Source organism: Benincasa hispida, chromosome 11 (assembly GCF_027475165.1).
Source record: "Benincasa hispida cultivar pf3 chromosome 11, pf3_genome.v1.1, whole genome shotgun sequence".
NCBI lineage: Eukaryota > Viridiplantae > Streptophyta > Magnoliopsida > Cucurbitales > Cucurbitaceae > Benincasa > Benincasa hispida.
In genome coordinates, this window is record NC_143488.1 from 73,524,674 (window position 1) to 73,543,646 (window position 18,973).

Genomic DNA, 18,973 nt, shown 5'->3' on the forward strand with positions numbered 1-18,973 from the left:
ATTTTTACATATTAACATGTTACTTTTTTAAAATAAAAGTTTAAATAAATAACCCGATTAACTCGAACTAATCCAACCTAAATATTTCATTATTGGGTTGGATTGTGTTGGGTTTATTTTTTTTTAATAAGGATTATTTGGATTGAAGAAATTTATAATCCGTTGGACCTAAAAATCTTAAACTTAACCCAAACCAATCCACGAACACTTGTTGATTCGATTTTAATGAATTTCAATTAAAAAAAAAAAAGTTAAGACGCCACTTTTAAAAAAGTTTTGTACATTCAAATTCTAAGACTTGTATTTGTAATGTAGTAGAATAAAAACAAAGTTAAAATCCACTTGGAAGAAGGGTATGATTGCAAATTGCATCCACATATTTGTCCTTATCATAAAAAGCTCTAAACTTTATGAAGATTAAATGATTCAGAAACATTATTGGAGAGAGAAAGATAAACCTAAATGATTTATTTATTATTATTATTTATTTATTTTTTTTAAAGGGGTCTGTTTAGACGCCGGAGGAAAACGACCAAGTCAAAACAGTCTTCAAACGCGTTTTCTAAAACCATTTCAAGAAAGGAATACTCTATTTAATAACTACCAACTTCTTTGCCTTTTTATTTTTTGTTTTTAATATCGAAAAAATTTCAACTAATAAAAAAAAATGTCAAATTATTTTTATATAAAATAAAAAAATATTAGTAAATATTGATAGAGTTCGACATAACTTCTATAATTTTTTTTTTATCGTTGATAGATACTAAATAGACTCTATCAGTCTCTATCAACCTCTATCTAAAAAGATTAAAATTTTACTATTTTGTATAAATAATTTTTCTTATTTTTCTATTTTTGAAAATTTTCTAAATTGGAATTATTTTAATTTCCAATTGTGTAAATTAATGTTTAATATTATCAATTATCAACATTCATATATCGTTTTGTTTCTATTCATTTAAATCACGAGTCAAATGAAATAAATATACCACTATTTATCTAGACATTAGTATCCATCAAAATGTGATATTTAAAGGAAAATACTTAACAACCATAACTTAAGAATTAATTTTCTTGATATTTTTTTAGTTCAACTATATGATTCCAAACATTGACATTTTAATTAATAAAATAATAGTTTTTAATCAATTAAGCTAGGTCTAAATTATCAAAATGAACCTCGCTCAATTGACAGTGTACTATCGACTTTAAAATTAAGAGGCTTAACTCTTTCACTCCATATACTGTTAGAAAAAAAAGATCCAAATTAATAAGTTTTGTTCTTCATTTTGAAACCATATTAAATTACAGGTGACCTTTAATTTTTTTTTCTAAGATAGAGAGATTTGAATCACAATTTTTTTTTTTTTATCTAAAATCTTGAAGTTGTTTCTATTTAACTGTTGTAATTTAAATGGACTATATATTCAAAAAAATTAAAAAAATAATGATAAATAAAAAGAACTTATGGAAAACCTCTTAAAATATATGAATTGTTGTAAAATAAGAACCATATAAAAACAAAACAAGAATAAAAAGAAGCAAAGTAAAAAAAAAAATAAATAAAGAGAAAAAAAAAGTAGAAAGAACAATTGAATTTAATGGTGGTGTGTCTTACAAAAATACCATACACTACTATTTATAAGATATGGAATGATGTATGTTACGAATTCAATGGAGGGTATATTTTTCAACATGAAATTCAATAAGAGGTTTATGAAATTTGGTAACCTATGTAGATTATGGATATCTACACTAAATATAATATTTATAATACTCCCCATTAGATATCCATATTACATAAAATAAATGTCTCGTTAAAACCTTACTAGAAAAAATTCTAATGAGAAAAAAATTATAGTGAAGAGAAAAGAGTACATTATTTATATACTTCAACAATGACTTCATTAAAAACCTTCTTAGAAAAACCCAGTGGGAAAAACCATATCAAGGAAAAAATATATGCAATAAGTTTACTACCCGTCATCATCACTTGAGGTACATCTTATTATCATTGCATTCAAATGTTGTATACTAACTTTTCAAATGTTGTTATAGATAACACCTTCATAATAAGTCTACAAGTCGTCTTTTAAAGAAATTTGTTGGATAATGATGTCACCATTTTCTTCAAGGTCATGAATGTGGAAGTTCATCTATGGTGTTATGTTCATATAATAACATTCTTGGTTAGCCTCATGAATTGTTAGTATTTCAGTAATTGCTACTTCATCGACTCATAATATAAAAATTATTCTCCATATACTAAGTGACCTGATTAATATCTAGCTCCTATGGGTTAGATAAATAATGTGCATCTTCACAACCAACTAGATTATCATACTTATTGATCAGGAAGAAAATAATTCACTGTAAATTAATTTTCAAATAAAACATAATATATGTTCAACTTTACTCCAGTATCTTTCGTTTAGAGGAGTATTATATTTTTGTAACAAAATTACTAAAAATACTTAAACATGTAGTGTATAACTGAAAAATATATAAATGCATCTATTTATAAAAAACTATGGCTCTTCGGGACCTATCTTCATTATCATATCTTTAGATTAGATGATATATCTTTTTCAGAACAACCATAGGAGTGTTCATTGACGTAACTAGTTCATATAAGATCGTTTATGCATAAATTGATGCAACTTCATTTACTTTATGCTTTATTTGCAAGCTAAGACAAAACTTTATTTTTCATAACTTTCATCACAATTTCTTTCCTAACAAACTCTATTGCCTTTGAAAACTGAATTTTTATTATATATTCAAATCATCAACAAATACATATATAGTAAATTTTGATTATAATTTCTTTATAGTATCATATGTACAAATATGATTATTTTTATACAATTACTTCAACAAACTGAGGATTCTCGCCCCGATCAGGAAGGGGATCGATCCAATAAATTAGATATCGCATCCACATTAAATTAAATATGATTCTTCGCCCCAAGGACCTGATCCTGCGGGGATTTTTTCCAACCCTATCTATGTTAAACTATTCATACACAATCAGATAAATTAGATATCTTATGACATTATATCCATCATTAGAGAATATGCCTGCTCATAATCAATACTAGTCTATTTCGAGAATTAATGTGGAATCTATCTCGCCTTTTGTTTTGTAACTTCACTCTATTTGTTTTTTTACAAATACTTACTTGTATCTCACATGTTTGACATTCTTTGGTATCTGGACTACTAACTCTCATAATTTTGAAAAATGAGCTTATTTCTACTGGATTGTTTCTTTCCGCATAAGCTAATCCTTTCTATATCAATATTTTTCAATATATCTAAGTACATCATACTCATTTTCATAAATAATATCAGGAACAACATCATATGCAATAATGTTGTCGACTTTTATATATATGATTCCATCTTTTCTTGTCATGACATATAATTTATCAAGATCTCATTATTATCCTTGGTTTCTTCGATATTCTTATGTGGACTCATATTTAGGATTTCTTCGGAAAGATCCATATTCTTAACTGAGTCATTTTGATTATTGACTATTCTTTTTAGAAGATCTCTACCCTTGAAACCTATTTGAGGCATGGCTCTAACAACTTATTGCATTAGAATATTAATTTTCGATAGTGTATTTGCAATTAGTATATAAACTTAGTCACTTTCTTGCAATTGTAAATGCTCTGTAAATACATGTAGCATTTGTTTTGCAATATTTTATATTTGAACTTCTAATTTAAAGTGATTTGTATGATGATCAAAATGAGACAGTACTTATGCATTTCATTCAATTTTTCCAACTTCTTCTTAATTCCTCCCCTAATGTTGAAAAATTTGTCTCATTAATGACAAATAAAAAATTATGTAGTAAATTACTTCAAAGTATTTATTAATTATTTCACATAGATTTATAACCTCTTATGAAGACTTATTCTAGTTGCTCCATAATCTTAATTGTTACTGTGGAATAATTTAAACATTACTACACGTGAAATATATTTTACTTCTGGTCATAACTCATAAGTCATTTGTTTAGAGCATACACAATAATATGATCTTATACAGATTTAGAGGCTTTACTATTTGAACATAAGTTACAGGATGTTACACTTATCCCAATCAATTATCAAATGTTTGGGATGAAATCTCACTAGTATTATCAAAATAAAATTTTTAATTTCAAAATCATGAAATTGTACTCTTAACTATTTGAGCAACTAACCTTGCAAATGTAAGGTTTTGAAATAATAATAAATATATATATGTGACCATCAACTGGATGCATCAACAAAAACCATAAAATATTTGAATGGTGTAGTTGGTGGATTAATAAATCCAGATATACAACCATGAATCTATGAAAAACATAGAAGAGGTTTCAGCTAGTGAGAGTTTGATAATTAATCTCTTGAGAACAGGCCACACACGATCATTTATTAGATGGAAGAATTCAGTAGATATCAATGTAAATTTCCAATAATTATTTTCATTATTGACCCAAAATGACTCATCATGTTAAATAAAAATATACTTGGATCAATAAATTTCGTTTCATTGTTGCATATCTTAAGGAGTATGTATATAATACAGTTTAGAAGAAAAAACAGACAACTTTTCTATATGCATTTTTCATAGGAGATAATAGATATAGCATACAAATATCATATATTATTCTTAATATCAATATCTTATATGATATCTATTACAACGTATGTCTTCCAAATTTATTAAACTTCTCTTTAATTTACAAGAGAATAAAGTATATCAATGGTAAATTTTGCTCCTCTGGACAAAATAATATTTTCTTTTCCAAAATCGTTTATCAAGTCTATAGGACTTAATATCATATTTGATTTTTCGCTTCAAGTCTTTTGAATTTTGGAAAGGTATTGTCTACTTTAAGTAGAATATATATAGATGCACTATATGCAAAACATAAATATTAATTATTCATATTCTCTTTAGGATATTCAAAAGAAATCCAAATATCTCATATATAAGTGGGTCAAAAAGAATAATCATCTCCCTAGAAGATTCTAAGAAACTCGTAATATCCAAATAATACCATATTTAGGGTTTGAGAAGATAAGTTATCTCTTTAAAAGATTTAAATAAATTCTCAAAATTTGCTTCTATACATCATTTTCCTTTTCATTACGGAGTAATTTATTTTTTTTTAAAAAAAACTTTTAATATACTACAAGTACAATATTATTGTTTCTTTTATATCACATTTGAAAAATAAATTCTCCTTCAAAAAATTATGGTCCCATTTGATAACCATTTCGTTTTTTGTTTTTGTTTTTGTTTTTTTGAAAAAAGAAAAGCTTATTTCCTCCCTATTTCTTACTATGATTTGCATTTTTATAAGTATAATGGTTGAATTTTTAGCCAAATTTCAAAAGCAAAAACAAATTTTAAAAGCTATTTTTTTTTTTTTGTTTTCAAAATTATGTCTGTTTTTTTAAACCAATGGTAAAAGATAGATAAAAAGAAAGAAAATTGGAGATGAAATTAGTGTTTATAGGTTTAAATTTTTTTTTAAAAAAGAAAAAATCAAATAGTTATCAAACGGGACCTATATGCGTGGTTTTAATAGAATAATTTAATTATTCAACAATCCAATAAATTTCAATTTTAGGATTGCAAACAAAAATTAGACTAATTCAACTCCCAGATAGAGATGTTCCTTTACGATCAGCTTAAATACCTCACCCTAATCCGAACAATCTTTAGATATAGTTTTCTTATAGTTAACTTTTTATTTCTAATTAATTTGTAGCTAATTATTAGATTAATGACCCAAGTGGATTATTATACTTTATTTTTAATCTTATTATAGACTAATTCACGTAAGAAATAATCTTTCATATTTAAAATCTTAAACCTTTCAAATGAAAATTAAAGATAATTCTAGATACTTATCATAAACATATTTGAAAGATAAAACAAAATATTATATTGAGACATAATCTTAACTAAAAGTTTTTTTTAAAACATAATTAACAATTGAAAACAATTGAGCATGATTTAATTACAATTGTACCAAATAATTTAAAACATAATCACACCCATAATCAAAATTAATTAGCAAAAATTGACTAGCATATATATACTTGGTAGTCCTAAGAAATTGAAGACAATTTAAATTACATTGATTTTAATTATTATTTCATTTTCAATTTAAAATTTACCCCACCCTTATACTTGCTTCCAGTTTGGAATCAAAATTACCATGCAACTAGATTGACTTTTACCATTCATCTAATTAAAACTTAAAAATAACTCACATCAAATATACCTTAACAATCAATTTGCAAATACATAAATCATATATATGACTAAATTAAAATACCCATCAGCTATGAACTTTAAATTTTAAATACTTTGAAAATATGTTGATCATTCAAGTGGGCCTTTTAATGTTTTTGGTATTCCAATAAAAAAAAACTCCAATCTCTACAAACACTTCAGTGGTAGAGACTCGTGCTGATAACATGTTGTAAAAAAAGATCAATATAAGAACAAACAAGAATAAAAAAGAGCAAAGTAAATACAAAATAAAGAGAAGAAAGTAGGAAAGAACAATTGAATTCAATTGACACACCACTATTTATAGGACATGGGTGATGTATATTACAACATGGTATTCAATAGAGGGTGTATGATACATCATGAAATTCAATAGGAGATTTATGAAATTTGTTAACCTATGTAGGTTATCGATATCTATCATAACAGTTACATTTATCATATGAATTAAATAATTGACAACTCTAAAAAGTCTACCCTATAATTAAATTTATAGTTTAAGTTGTTTACCCTATAAAAAATTAAGTTCTAACATAATGTTGTGTTAATCTTTTGTAGTATAAGATTTGAACATCTGAGTTTAAAAATGGAATACATATCAATTATTGATTAGATATATATATTTTTAAATACAAAAAATGTTAAATATGAATTTAACTACAATTAAATTAATTATTTTAAATGAATGAATAGAAAATTAAAACTAAAAACTAAAAGTGTATATTAGTGAAAATTCAAAGGCAAAAATGTAAATCTTGAAACTAGGACGAAATGAAAACTAAACTCAAAATTTTTAGTAGGTTGTAACATTTTGAAACCTATGATCAAAATAGAAACCAAACTCAAAATATGTAACATTTCGAAATTTAAGATGTTTTTAAATATATATATATATAAACCTCTTCACTAAAAGTTAAAGGCTAAATTATAAAAAATGTCATTGAATTTTGCACTGTGTAAAAAATGTCCTTGAACTTTTAAAAGTTAAAAAAATAACCTTATATTTTTAAAATGAATTAAAAAAATATCTTTATCATTAGTTTTGGATGGAAACTGTTAAAGTTTTATTTAAAAAATACTCTTAAACTATCAAAAGTTTAAAATATTCTCAAACTTACAAAAACGTTTTAAGAAAAACACCTTACTATTAATATATGAATAAAAATTGTTAACACCTCATTTCTAAAATACCTCTAGCTTTCAAGAAGTAGCATTAGTACTATTATCTTTTTTACAAAATATATATCATTTATCAACATCACATTACCTCTCAATTTCATTCCTTTGGTTCCCCTACTTTAATCTATTACCTAACATTTCTCTATTTTATCTCTTTTTTCTCCTCTCTTACTCTCATTCTTGTTAACTTTTTGACATTTGTCTATCTCATTAAAAAAAAGAGTTGCCCCCAATTTACGTACACAAATTTAACAAAAATAATGAGAATAATGGAAGTGCCAAAGGAATCTTAGATCTTATGTGTTTTAATAAAGTTGTACATTACTAGTTGAGTGTGTGCTAATAGAAAAAAAATATTCTTTTTGCATTTAGTTATTTATCGTAAATTTTAAGGGGATATTTTGAATTTAGAATCTTAGGAGATTTTGTTGCTTTAATTTGATGTTTGAGTTTATATTTTGTTGTTGGAAAATTGGTATAATATTGGAAAAATGTGAGAAAACTGAGAGTATAGAGGACTAAAAAAAACTTCAAATAAATAGATCACTTTACTAATAGTAGGAACATTTTTTAAACTTTTTTTTTGTAAGATAACAAACAACTTTGAAAGTTCAAGGATGTTTTTAAACAAGTATTAACAGTTTGTTTTTATATACTAACAACAATGATATTTTTTTAGAAAAATTTAAGAATTTTCAAAAATATTTTTTAAACAAAACACTAATTATCTAAAACTAATGATAAAGATATTTTTTAAGTTTAAAGGTATTTTTGAAATTTTTGAAAATTTAAAAATATTTTTTTATGGAAAGTATCAGAATTTAGGGGAATTTGGGCTAATTTAGCCAAATTTAAATTAGGGGAAAAAAATAATCTTAGAAGCTTGTTTTTTTTATGTATAGGACTGGTTCCAACTTCCAAGTCTGATCATCCATCCTTCGGAGGGACTTCCTCTCTTCCATTTCTTCTTCACCTACCCCACTTCTCCGCCCACCCCTTTGACTTTTCTTTTCCCTTTTCCCTTCAGATTCCTCCATTTGTACTCCTTTTGACCCGTTTTTCCTTCTTTTCTCATATAACCCATCAATCCCTCTTCTGGGTTCTTCAATTCCCCTGTTTCTCAACCAACCCATTTCTCCATTTCTCCATTTCTCCATTTTCCATTTCCTCTTCTGGGTTTTCACCAATGAACGATTTATTCTCCTCTCGATCCTTTTCCCGCGACACCCATGTCGTTGAAATGGGCAACGCCTCCTTTTCCCCTACTGCTGTTAATCTCGACAAGTTCTTTGAGGATGTTGAGTCCGTTAAAGACGAGCTCAAGGAGCTTGAGCGACTCTACTCCAACCTCCATGACTCTCATGAACAGAGCAAGACGCTTCACAATGCTAAGGCCGTCAAGGACCTCCGATCTCGCATGGATTCTGATGTTTCCCTTGCTCTCAAGAAGGCCAAGCTTATTAAGGTCCGATTGGAAGCTCTTGATCGCTCCAATGCTGCCAATCGGAGCCTCCCTGGTTGCGGTCCCGGTTCTTCTTCTGACCGGACTCGGACTTCTGTAGTCAACGGTTTAAGGAAGAAATTGCAGGATTCTATGGAGAGTTTCAACAATCTCAGGCAACAGATCTCCTCTGAGTACAGGGAGACCGTTCAGCGAAGATATTACACTGTTACTGGTGAAAATCCGGACGAGAAAACCATTGATGTCTTGATATCTACAGGTGAGAGAACTCAAAATTGACTGTGTCAAGTTCCGTGTTTACTAATTTGGCTTGAGGATGATGAAATTTTAAGACCCATCAGTTGCTGGATCACCATGATTTGTGATGGAAATTTGTTCTGAGATGTTGGTATGGTCACATGATATAATACGAAATACATCTTATTATGTTTAGTTAGAGTATAAATATTTGTTCCAAACTGCATCTAATGAGAAGTTGTATGACTGTTATATATTTTCCCCATTTGAATGTGTTTAGAAATGCTTGAAGATCATCTAAACTTGCTGTAGGGTGATGTTTATGGGGGAATGGATTTTGCTTCTTTTATCCCATTTTCTTATGTTCTCTTTCAATTTTCTAGGAGATGGATGCCATAATTTGGTGAATGAATAAGAATGAGTTTCAATATCTTTGGAGTTGAAGGATGTAGTGTTTGGTATGTGGGAAAGAGGGAGATATGAGTTTATTTTGTATTGGAAGTTGGAACATGAAGTCTTAAAATAGGATTGCTAGAAATGAGATGTTGGATTGTAATTGAATTTGAAGTCTAATCCCATGGACTCATGCTTGTGTTCCACATTCCTCAATCATTGTATATCGAATGTTCGTTTGATTATAAGTTCAATTGTTCGAGTTGATTTCTGAAATCTCAAGACAAATAATGAACATCTGCTAACATGATATGATATCTCCAACTATGCAGGTGAAAGTGAGACATTCTTGCAGAAAGCCATTCAAGAACAAGGTAGAGGCAGAATCCTAGATACCATTAGTGAGATCCAGGAGAGGCATGATGCTGTAAAAGACCTGGAAAGGAACCTCAAAGAGCTGCACCAGGTTTTCTTGGACATGGCAGTCTTGGTACACGAGCAAGGCGAGAAACTTGACGATATCGAAAGCCAAGTGAACAGGGCTCATTCTTTTGTTCGAGGCGGCACGCAGGAGTTGACAACAGCCAGAGTATACCAGAAAAACACCCGGAAATGGACAATTATTGCCATCATCATTTTGCTGCTCATTGTCCTGGTAATTGTCCTCAGCCTGCAGCCTTGGAAGAAAAATAACAGTGGTTCACCCACAGCACCCTAAAACGCCTGGTTTAAGGCCTCTTTCCTATGAAGTTCGATGAGTCGTCTCCTACCGAAAAACTCTCGATCGAGTCCTCACACTATACAGCTGTATGTTACTGCCCATATTATTTGAGACATCAGGATCTTATTATCTATTTTTACCTCATCTTGTTTCCATTTTTTCATTAGTATCATTATTTCTTTAATTCTATAACAGTTTAGACATGAAGAGGTTAGATGGAGAATGGCTTAATTGATGAAAAACCTTGAGGTCTTGATGTCATTGAGGCAGGGTTGGTTCCTGTTGGGTTAGACATTGTTGTATACATCCTTTGGATTTTAGATTCTTTTGTGTAATAGATTTGATACTTTTTGGAGTGATTTAGTTTATATATTATGTTCTTTCTGTATCCCACTCACAAACCCCTCCATGTGCTTTTCTTTAAATTCTAAATAATAAAACCCTACCGTTTCTCTCGAAAAAATGGTTAATCTGAGTCAAACGTTATATTTTCTAACAAAAAAAAAGTTAGAGGTTCAAGTCCCTACCCATAAAAAACGTACAACGTGAAAAAGTAAAAAACTATACCAACAAAAGAAAATTTTAGGAGGAAGTAAAGTTAATATGTGACATTTCTTGGTCGGACAATGTCAAAAGATGGTTAGAATTTCACATTATTGTTCAAATTGAACTCATAAATATTTGGTTTATACTTTTCTTTTTTGTTTTCTTCTTAAACTAGATATTTACCCACAACCACTTTGTTGTGTAGTCAACTTTTTAATAACTTCTAAATATTTTAAATAAAGTTTAAATATAAAAAATAGTTTTCAGACTTCTTTTTCAAAATTTGTCAATTTGTCTACCTCTAAAAATATGAGAGAGAAAACAGATTGTAAATAATTTCTTTTAATAGAAAAAAGTGAAAAAGAAATTAAACAAAATGTGGATATGTTTGTGATGAAAAGGGGGTTCTCAATTATGCAGTAGAACTTATTTATTTTTTTCAGGTGGTCTAGAACAACAATAAGATGACCTAATAATAATAATAATAGTAAAACAACCCAAAAATGTTGAAGGGTTTCTACTTGAAAAGGTGAGCAATGAAAAAATAATAATAATAAAAAAATAAGATGAAAAACTATCTTCAACATTTTGTGCTCTCTAAATTTAATTGATCAATAGATTGAAAGTTATAAACTTACATTTAAACACAAGAATACACACAAAATATAAAGTTTGGGAGAGACTAAACTCGAATATGAAATTTTATTCAACTTGTTCTTTCTTCAAATGACAAAATTACATTCCTATTTATACTGATTGAATAAACACAACACCCCTTGACCTATCTGATTCAACCAATAATTTCTTAAGTTACATGAACTAAATTAGATGGATAACGCATTGAAGCTGATAACGTATCTAAATTTTTATATTAATTAAGTCTTTTGGAATGATTAGGTACCTTATAAAGTTTGAATAAAGACAACTCTTCACTTGGTTGTAATCATTCAACTTTTCACCATTACATTATATGCTTATCACCTTAACTTGAAAGTACGCTGTGTTTCTAATAAACTTCTAAGTTTTATTCCATCATTTTGCATAATACAATTTCTAATAATTGAGTTGAATTTGAGTTGACCTCCATTGACTTTAAACATAAGCTTCATCTAGTTTGATGGACTGATTAATCACTCATTTCTCAATCAGTTTTGAGTGTTTTTCAACTAAGTCTCAATTATTTTAAATTTTCAATCCAGTCTCTTGCATTTTAACACCTTTTAAAGGGTGAAAGAAGTACCATTTCTTGATTCAGACATTTGACGAAAAATAGAAAAATAGAGAAATAAGAGATTATAAACAACGCATTTTGTTGATTCAACATTTGATGTATTAATTGCTTTCAAAAAGATATTCCAACGAAGATTTTAAATGGATTATTTTATAAAAATTTATGGATTTAATTGATATAAGTTATTTATTTATTATTATTATTATTAAAAAGAACCGTTATATGCATTATAAATATTAGAAAATAAATGGCCAAATGCTTTGTTTTAAAAGGACCATTGTCCCCCATCAAGCCAAGTGTGTCAATCTACAATTGCTCCATGTGTCCAATGTCAAAGCATCCTTAATGTCCATGTAATGCCACATCATATTTGCCAATTTTACTATAAATAGTGGTCATTTGTGGATGTCAGAGAGATGCACATGGGAGGAAAAATCAAAGAGAAATTTCATTATTTTCTTTATTTTATATATTTACTTATTTATATTATATTATATTTTCTCGATGTCCGTATTCCCCTTATGCCTCATTTTGCTCCTCAATTTTACAACACATTATCAGCACGAACTCCTATTATTTTTCCTGCTAAAGGTAGGTCTCAAAGGTATGTCGTTTTTTTCCTCTTTATTGTAATTAATAAATTAAATATTATTTTTCATATATTAAATTTCTAATATAAACACAATATTTTGTGATAGTATTTCCATGAAAAATTTTACAAAATTAGAATTTGTAGCATTTAATTTTAATGGTAATAATTATTTGTCATGAGTGATTTATGCTGAAATACACCTGGATGTCATAAAGATATGATCATCGGAAAACATGTATTCTTCCTAAAACTCCTTATGAATGGATGCAATTGAGGTTCCAAGATTTCAAATTAGTAAATGGATGCACGTGAAATAATTATGTGGAGAGAGAATTATTGATGCAAATATGTTAAAGAAGACATACAACAATACATGTCTTGAATATGCTCCTAAAGTAGCAATATCGAGAGATATTTTAAAAGTATTATGAACTCATCTTATGTCTTCTCGTGACTAAATGAAATAACAAGTTATTTATTAAAAAAAATAATGAATCTTAGCTAACTAAGAGCAACAACATTCCCTGAAGTGATAGTTGTGGATTTTAATAATCGTGAACATGGTCGAGGTTTGTGGTGCATGGAAAATGAAGTCAATAAATATGCGTTCATCGTTCGTTCTCCATGCGTCGCTAGTCATACGTTGAACTAAGGGATATGCAATATGCGTCTAAGAATTTATGCAATGACCATGCGTTCCTGCCACAAGTTTTCTTACTCTCTCGCCAAGTATAATGAGATCGCAAGTTTCTCGGGTGATCCGAGGTCGAACTCAGGGACTTGTAGCTAAATGTTATGAAGTAAAGTGTTTGCGGCGAAGAATAAAATAATATTGAAGTTAAGGGCTATGCGCTACTCCTACTCCTAACTAAACAGATTAAGTAGTGGAAGTATGACTATGAGAGGTAGAGACATGGAAATTGTTAATGCGTAATAAGATGCATGGGAAAAATAGTAAAATGGTGGGGATGACTTCATCGCATCAATAAGCTTGATCGTAAGGGTAACCCCAGCCAACACAAGCTATGTGATTATGCTATACACACTTGACGAAGATGCATGCGATGCATATGCGATACTGTCGATAGAACTTATGTCTAAGTCTCTATTCTTGCTCACGTGCACCTACACATAAAGAAGGTGACCACATACCACCGTATCCTACTTTTGGACGCATGCGATGTGATCGCATACTTTCATATTCTAACTATAGGGTGCATACACTGTGTAATAGCAAACAGAATTTATTTCTAACTTCTGTTCTTGCTTATGCATTCCAACCTGACTCTCTCAAGCTTAGATTTGGTTTTTAGACTACTCTCTCAAGTATGCCTAAATGATGAATGATGCACTCTGATAACTTGTAGAAATACAAGTTATTTTTGCTCTTAAGTTGGAACAACTAAGGTTTTTAATGATAGATTCTCCTCATTTTTAGAAGAAGCGCATGGATTTATTCAAACATTAGCAAACTCATACAAAAGAAGTTTTATTACTAAATATCGCGCCACAACACATTGTATTGCAGGATTTCAATGCAAGGATTAACGCTAACGCATTAGATAAGTGCTGCAGGAAAAGCTCTAACGCATGGGCCATGCGTCGGAGGGAGTTCAACGCAGAGAAGATTCATTGCTCCAGGCTGATTGTGTCACATCACCACTTGCAAGTATGGGCACCTGCAGCAGGAGGCGTCTAAAAAGCTTCCGAGAGTCAGACGGTTAATCAGGGCATGGACTTTAATGCTGACCAGGGCATTGACTTTAATGCTGCCCATTCATCAAGTGGACGTGACTAATGCCTATAAATAGATTAAGTCCCTCCAGAGTCAAGAAGTTCGGAAATTATCAAGATCATTACTCTCTGTATATTGTAGTCATAGTTTTAGTTCTTAGAAGCTGTGCTGTGGTGCTAGACGATCAGAAGGGTTGAGAACCACCACCACCGTCGATCAAGGAGTGGAGGAAGCCATTCTTGAGAAAGACACTTCATCCAATTCCTATACAAGTGATTGTACACAACGGGATTGAACTAAAGAAATACAAGGGATTGTATTCTTTGGCTTGACTCAGATTCCTTCATCTCATTTATTGCTTTCACTTCATTTGATTAAATATTACTTTTGTAAAGACTCTGTTTCTTTATAAAATTCATATATTCGATCCATCATACTTGCCATTGTTTATTTCTTGTTTATGTGAACGCATTAATACTTTATGCCAAACTTCATTCCAACATTCAAGCAAACTTGACAAATTGGTAAAAAGCATCTCTAACTTAGATTGTTCAAAAGAATAACTAAGCTGCATCAAGTAGGACGCCTAGTACAGCTAGAGATAGACTTACTGGTGTCTATTGCATTCTGTGTCAAACGCATGCATCCTAGAGATAGGTTTTGTATGTTATTCGCATTAAGAAATGTTGAAAGAAGTCTAACGCATGAACAAAAGATAAGCAAATCACTCAATCTCATCTACATCACATCCTGGTTTGTGTACATTCATCTTAGACCGACACATCCACTTACATTAAACTCCATTCTTACATGATCCATCACTAACTACTCAACTCTTTTGCATCTCTTGCACAGGCACAGCAATTTAGTGTAAATAACACATTTCTCATATTTATTTAAGAAAACCTCTACAGTAGATACAATGCAAGGTCTGCATTTGGTTAACTAAATCCCTGAGTTCGACCCTGGACTTACTAGGAACCTAAATTAGATTTATAGTTGGGTCTGGTTTAGGAAAACTTGAATGTCATTAGAAGAAGTTATGTGCATTATGCTGCAAATATCTGATGCCCCAACGCGTTACATTTACTTAAACACATCAAAGCATAAACGCATCATTTACACTTAGAACTTATTCTTCCAATTTATTTTATACAAAATACTCCTAGAGCGAATCATGATAGCAACGAACACGCTCATAAGACAAGGTAATCACATAAAACATGGTTGACATAAGATTATTCCTATCTCTAAGAGCACTGCTTACTTTGCTTAATGCGTTCAACTACTTACCCTCTCGGGCAGTTAGTCGCAACTGATCAGCTTATAGACAAGCGTTGCTATAGCTTCATATGTCTATGCTGCATGATTAAGTATGCGATACTATAGCGGTCTTACTTAGTCGAGCAATGAAAGTAATGGATGATAAGAAGAGGTAAATGAAGATGGAATTGAAGAAAATAGAGAAATGCATTGATCACAAAATGTATTAATCTCTTAAGCCACAATGTAAAACAAATACAGAGATAAAGGAGATATGGAAGGCTAGATGGGCAATGTCTTGCTTCCATCAGATGTGTGTCAAGGATGCCGGTGGTGCCATGGATGGGCGGTGGAGTAATCTCTCTCGAGATCTATCTCCGGCAGAGCTCCGGTCGTCACTTGGAATGGTTGAAGGGATGAATAATTCTCAAGACTATCTTCTCACGATTTCATCTGGATCACAAGGATCTGCCCTAAGGCAGAAGCTCAGATGATTTCAAGTAGTGATCTAAGGCTCCTATTTATAGAGCTCGATCGCTGACAACATTAATGGTCCTTCTCTGAAATTCTGCTGCTAATGGCGTGATGGACCTACTCTGAATCTCTGCTACTAACGGCGTGGTAGGTGAAATGTCAACATCACCTTTTGATACTCCCAAGGTATGTGTTCGTGCTTGGTTTCCGAAGTATCATCGCATTTCACCACCCTTGCGTTCATCCCTCTATTATGGTTATTACTCTGAGCCATAACCTCTATGTGATAGACACATGCGGTTAATGGCATGCTCGAACGTATGCGATCGCCTCTGCGATGGCGAGATTCCCTGCATGCGATCGATTCCTCTATAGCTACAAAAATAGACAATTGGACGTAAAATAACGCATAATAGTAGGCAGTAGGGTTGGTTCTTCATTTCTTCCAACTGGGTCTTCAAAATTTGCTGCATTGCTCGATTCTAACCCAGTTGGTTCAAAGATTATTGGAGAAGGCACGAAATTGGGAATTGGACTTGGTGGGGGTGAAGGAAGAGAATAAGGGATGTCTTGATCCATATGAGTTGGTTTTTGGTGCGTTTGTTCAGGACTCCCTTCTAACGGGGCCGATGGTGAGTCATGGAGAGTAAGGTTGAGGATTGGTTGCGCTTCTTCACCTGGAAGTTCAAGCTTAGCTTCATATTTTTCATGCTTTGAAGCTTCATCGCTGTGTTCAACAATCTGGACGCGTTTTCTTTTGGGGGCGCGTTTTGATGATCGAGGCTTGGTTGCCACTTCCTTGGTGGGTAAGGCAGGTTGATGCGGCGAGCCGCGAAATAGATGCCTTACTAACTTTTTATCTATCAAGCCATCGATATCTTCATGATCATCCCCCAAAGGGATGCCCCCTGTTCACACAATGCATAGATCAACCATGGGAAGTATAGTTGCCCTCTTGGTTTGGTCTTGATGGCCTTGATTTGAACCCTTATTATTCTTCTAACGTCTAAAGGGATGCATTGCATGATGCAATAGGTAGCCAGGACGCATTCCTTTGACAACGTTTCATCATGCGTTGTAGGCATGATGCTCCTTTTGATCAAGTAATAACATAAATTCGCGTTTGGTGTTTAGTTCCTGGAAGCTAGCATCTTTGCTCCATTTCTAGAAGCTTGCCACTTGCTTCCAAGTTTGGCTACCGTTCTTAACGCATCTTGCAATTGACTTGGTGTTGGCTGCTCTAAGATGCGATTACCTTCCGCGTCCGAATTATTATCAATGTTGAACACTTTGTTGATCTTGTCGGCTGAGAAACGCAATAATACCCCATCAACGAAGGCTATGTTCTTCTCTATATCAAACTTACTATTGTAGAACATGCGGACGTGTTTAGGCCAAATACATATGTGCCCAACACAGAACTGATTCCGCCCCAATGCGTTTATTGTTTCTATTATGTATATAGGCAGTGGGTGGCGCTCAGGAAAGAAGCCCTTTCCTACAAGTATATCACTGAATTGGCACTTTCTTCCCGAGGTCTTCTTAGGTAACGCGTCGGTTACCTTGCGTTTTCCTACCGTGTGCTCTTTGGCTTCCCTTACCAGTTCTCACAATTCATTCTCCAATTCCATTTGGAGAGCCGTCTTTCTTCGCCTTTGCCTTGCGGGCTGGTAGTCTTCCAAGTCCTTCTCTGGTGAGTCGTGCCTTGAGCAACTCCTATGCGTTGCATCCTCAGAGCCAGATGCAGATTACTCATCTTCTTCCTCCAATATTAACTTTCTCTTCCTTGTTGCTCTTTTTGATTTTAAAGGCCCTTCATTCACGTCAGTTTGGCATGAATGAGATGCGTCTGGGCCAATTCTCCCATCTTCTTCTCCTCTATCTCCTTCTCTATCTTCTTCTATTAATTTTGCCTCTAGCATCATAGCGTATCGCTCCGCTTCGTCCAAGTCGAGTGATGTGTTAGGTGTGTTGGAACACATCACTTGATTTTCCTCTTGGCCTTGATTGAGGCTCGCCAAAATAGCTCCAAATACTTCCTGCTCGTCCAATCGAGCCAATTCAGCCAACTCTTCAGGGTTACGCTCTGATGCAGGACTGTCAGAGGAGGGTATGAGTGGAGTGAATAGAGGGGTGTCCACTAGGGTATGAAGCGTCCCAGGGGAGGATATGACGATGGGCGAACGCGGTGGTTGGCTAGACATGTCTGAGTCGATAGGGTAGATGGTTGCTAAGGGTTGGATTGAAAGTGGAGGCGGTGGACGAACGGCTGGAGATGGGGCATTGTGGAGGTAGGCTGGAAGGGGGTCATGCTAGCACCCACTGGGGTTATGTTAGGAATGAATGGTGGTGGGGCAGGCTTGGTGTAAGGCTTAGAGGTAGTCGTAGATGACGGACGTAACCTCAGTTTTGCAGGTGTTTTGGGCTTCGGCTTAAGGGTACTTTTGGGTTTTGGTTGAGGGGTCTTGGCCGGAAGAGTAACGATTGCTTTGGAGGTTTTGGAAGGGAGTTTTGTAGGTGTTGTGGTGGGCTTCGATGGCCTTTGGGAGGAAGAGGAGGTTGCTCCGTCGTGCGTAGGTTTGGATTGGGCAAAGGGTTTAGAGGTTTTTTTAGGACTTGGGGGAGGCGAAAGTGAAATAGACGAGGAAGAATAGGAACTTACCGGCGAGTCGTTCCCAAAGCTCGCGGTTTGGTTCTGGCTATCTGAGGCGGATGACATTGTGGTCGGAGGTAGGCTTGAGCAAATCGAAGGTGAGGGAAACGAAGAGGCTAGGTTTTTTTTTCTTTTTTGTTTCAGAGAGCTCGAGAGTGAAATGAGGAAGAAGAAGGAA

The 18,973-nt window shown here is 32.4% G+C and overlaps 1 protein-coding gene across 1 annotated transcript; it reads left to right on the forward strand.

Annotated features, from left to right (window-relative positions):
• Positions 1–8,374: 8,374 nt before the first annotated feature.
• On the forward strand, positions 8,375–10,689 carry SYP122 (syntaxin of plants 122). Its single transcript, XM_039049929.2, has 2 exons — positions 8,375–9,209; positions 9,913–10,689. Exons 1-2 carry the CDS (start codon positions 8,675–8,677, stop codon positions 10,296–10,298), a joined length of 921 nt encoding a protein of 306 aa, XP_038905857.1. The 5' UTR covers positions 8,375–8,674; the 3' UTR covers positions 10,299–10,689.
• Positions 10,690–18,973: the final 8,284 nt, after the last annotated feature.

Coding starts and splice junctions, on each gene's coding strand:
- SYP122 (XM_039049929.2), top strand. CDS start 8,675: ATGAACGATTTATTCTCCTCTCGATCCTTTTCCCGCGACACCCATGTC. Junction 9,210..9,912: donor TGATGTCTTGATATCTACAG/GTGAGAGAACTC, acceptor CCAACTATGCAG/GTGAAAGTGAGACATTCTTG.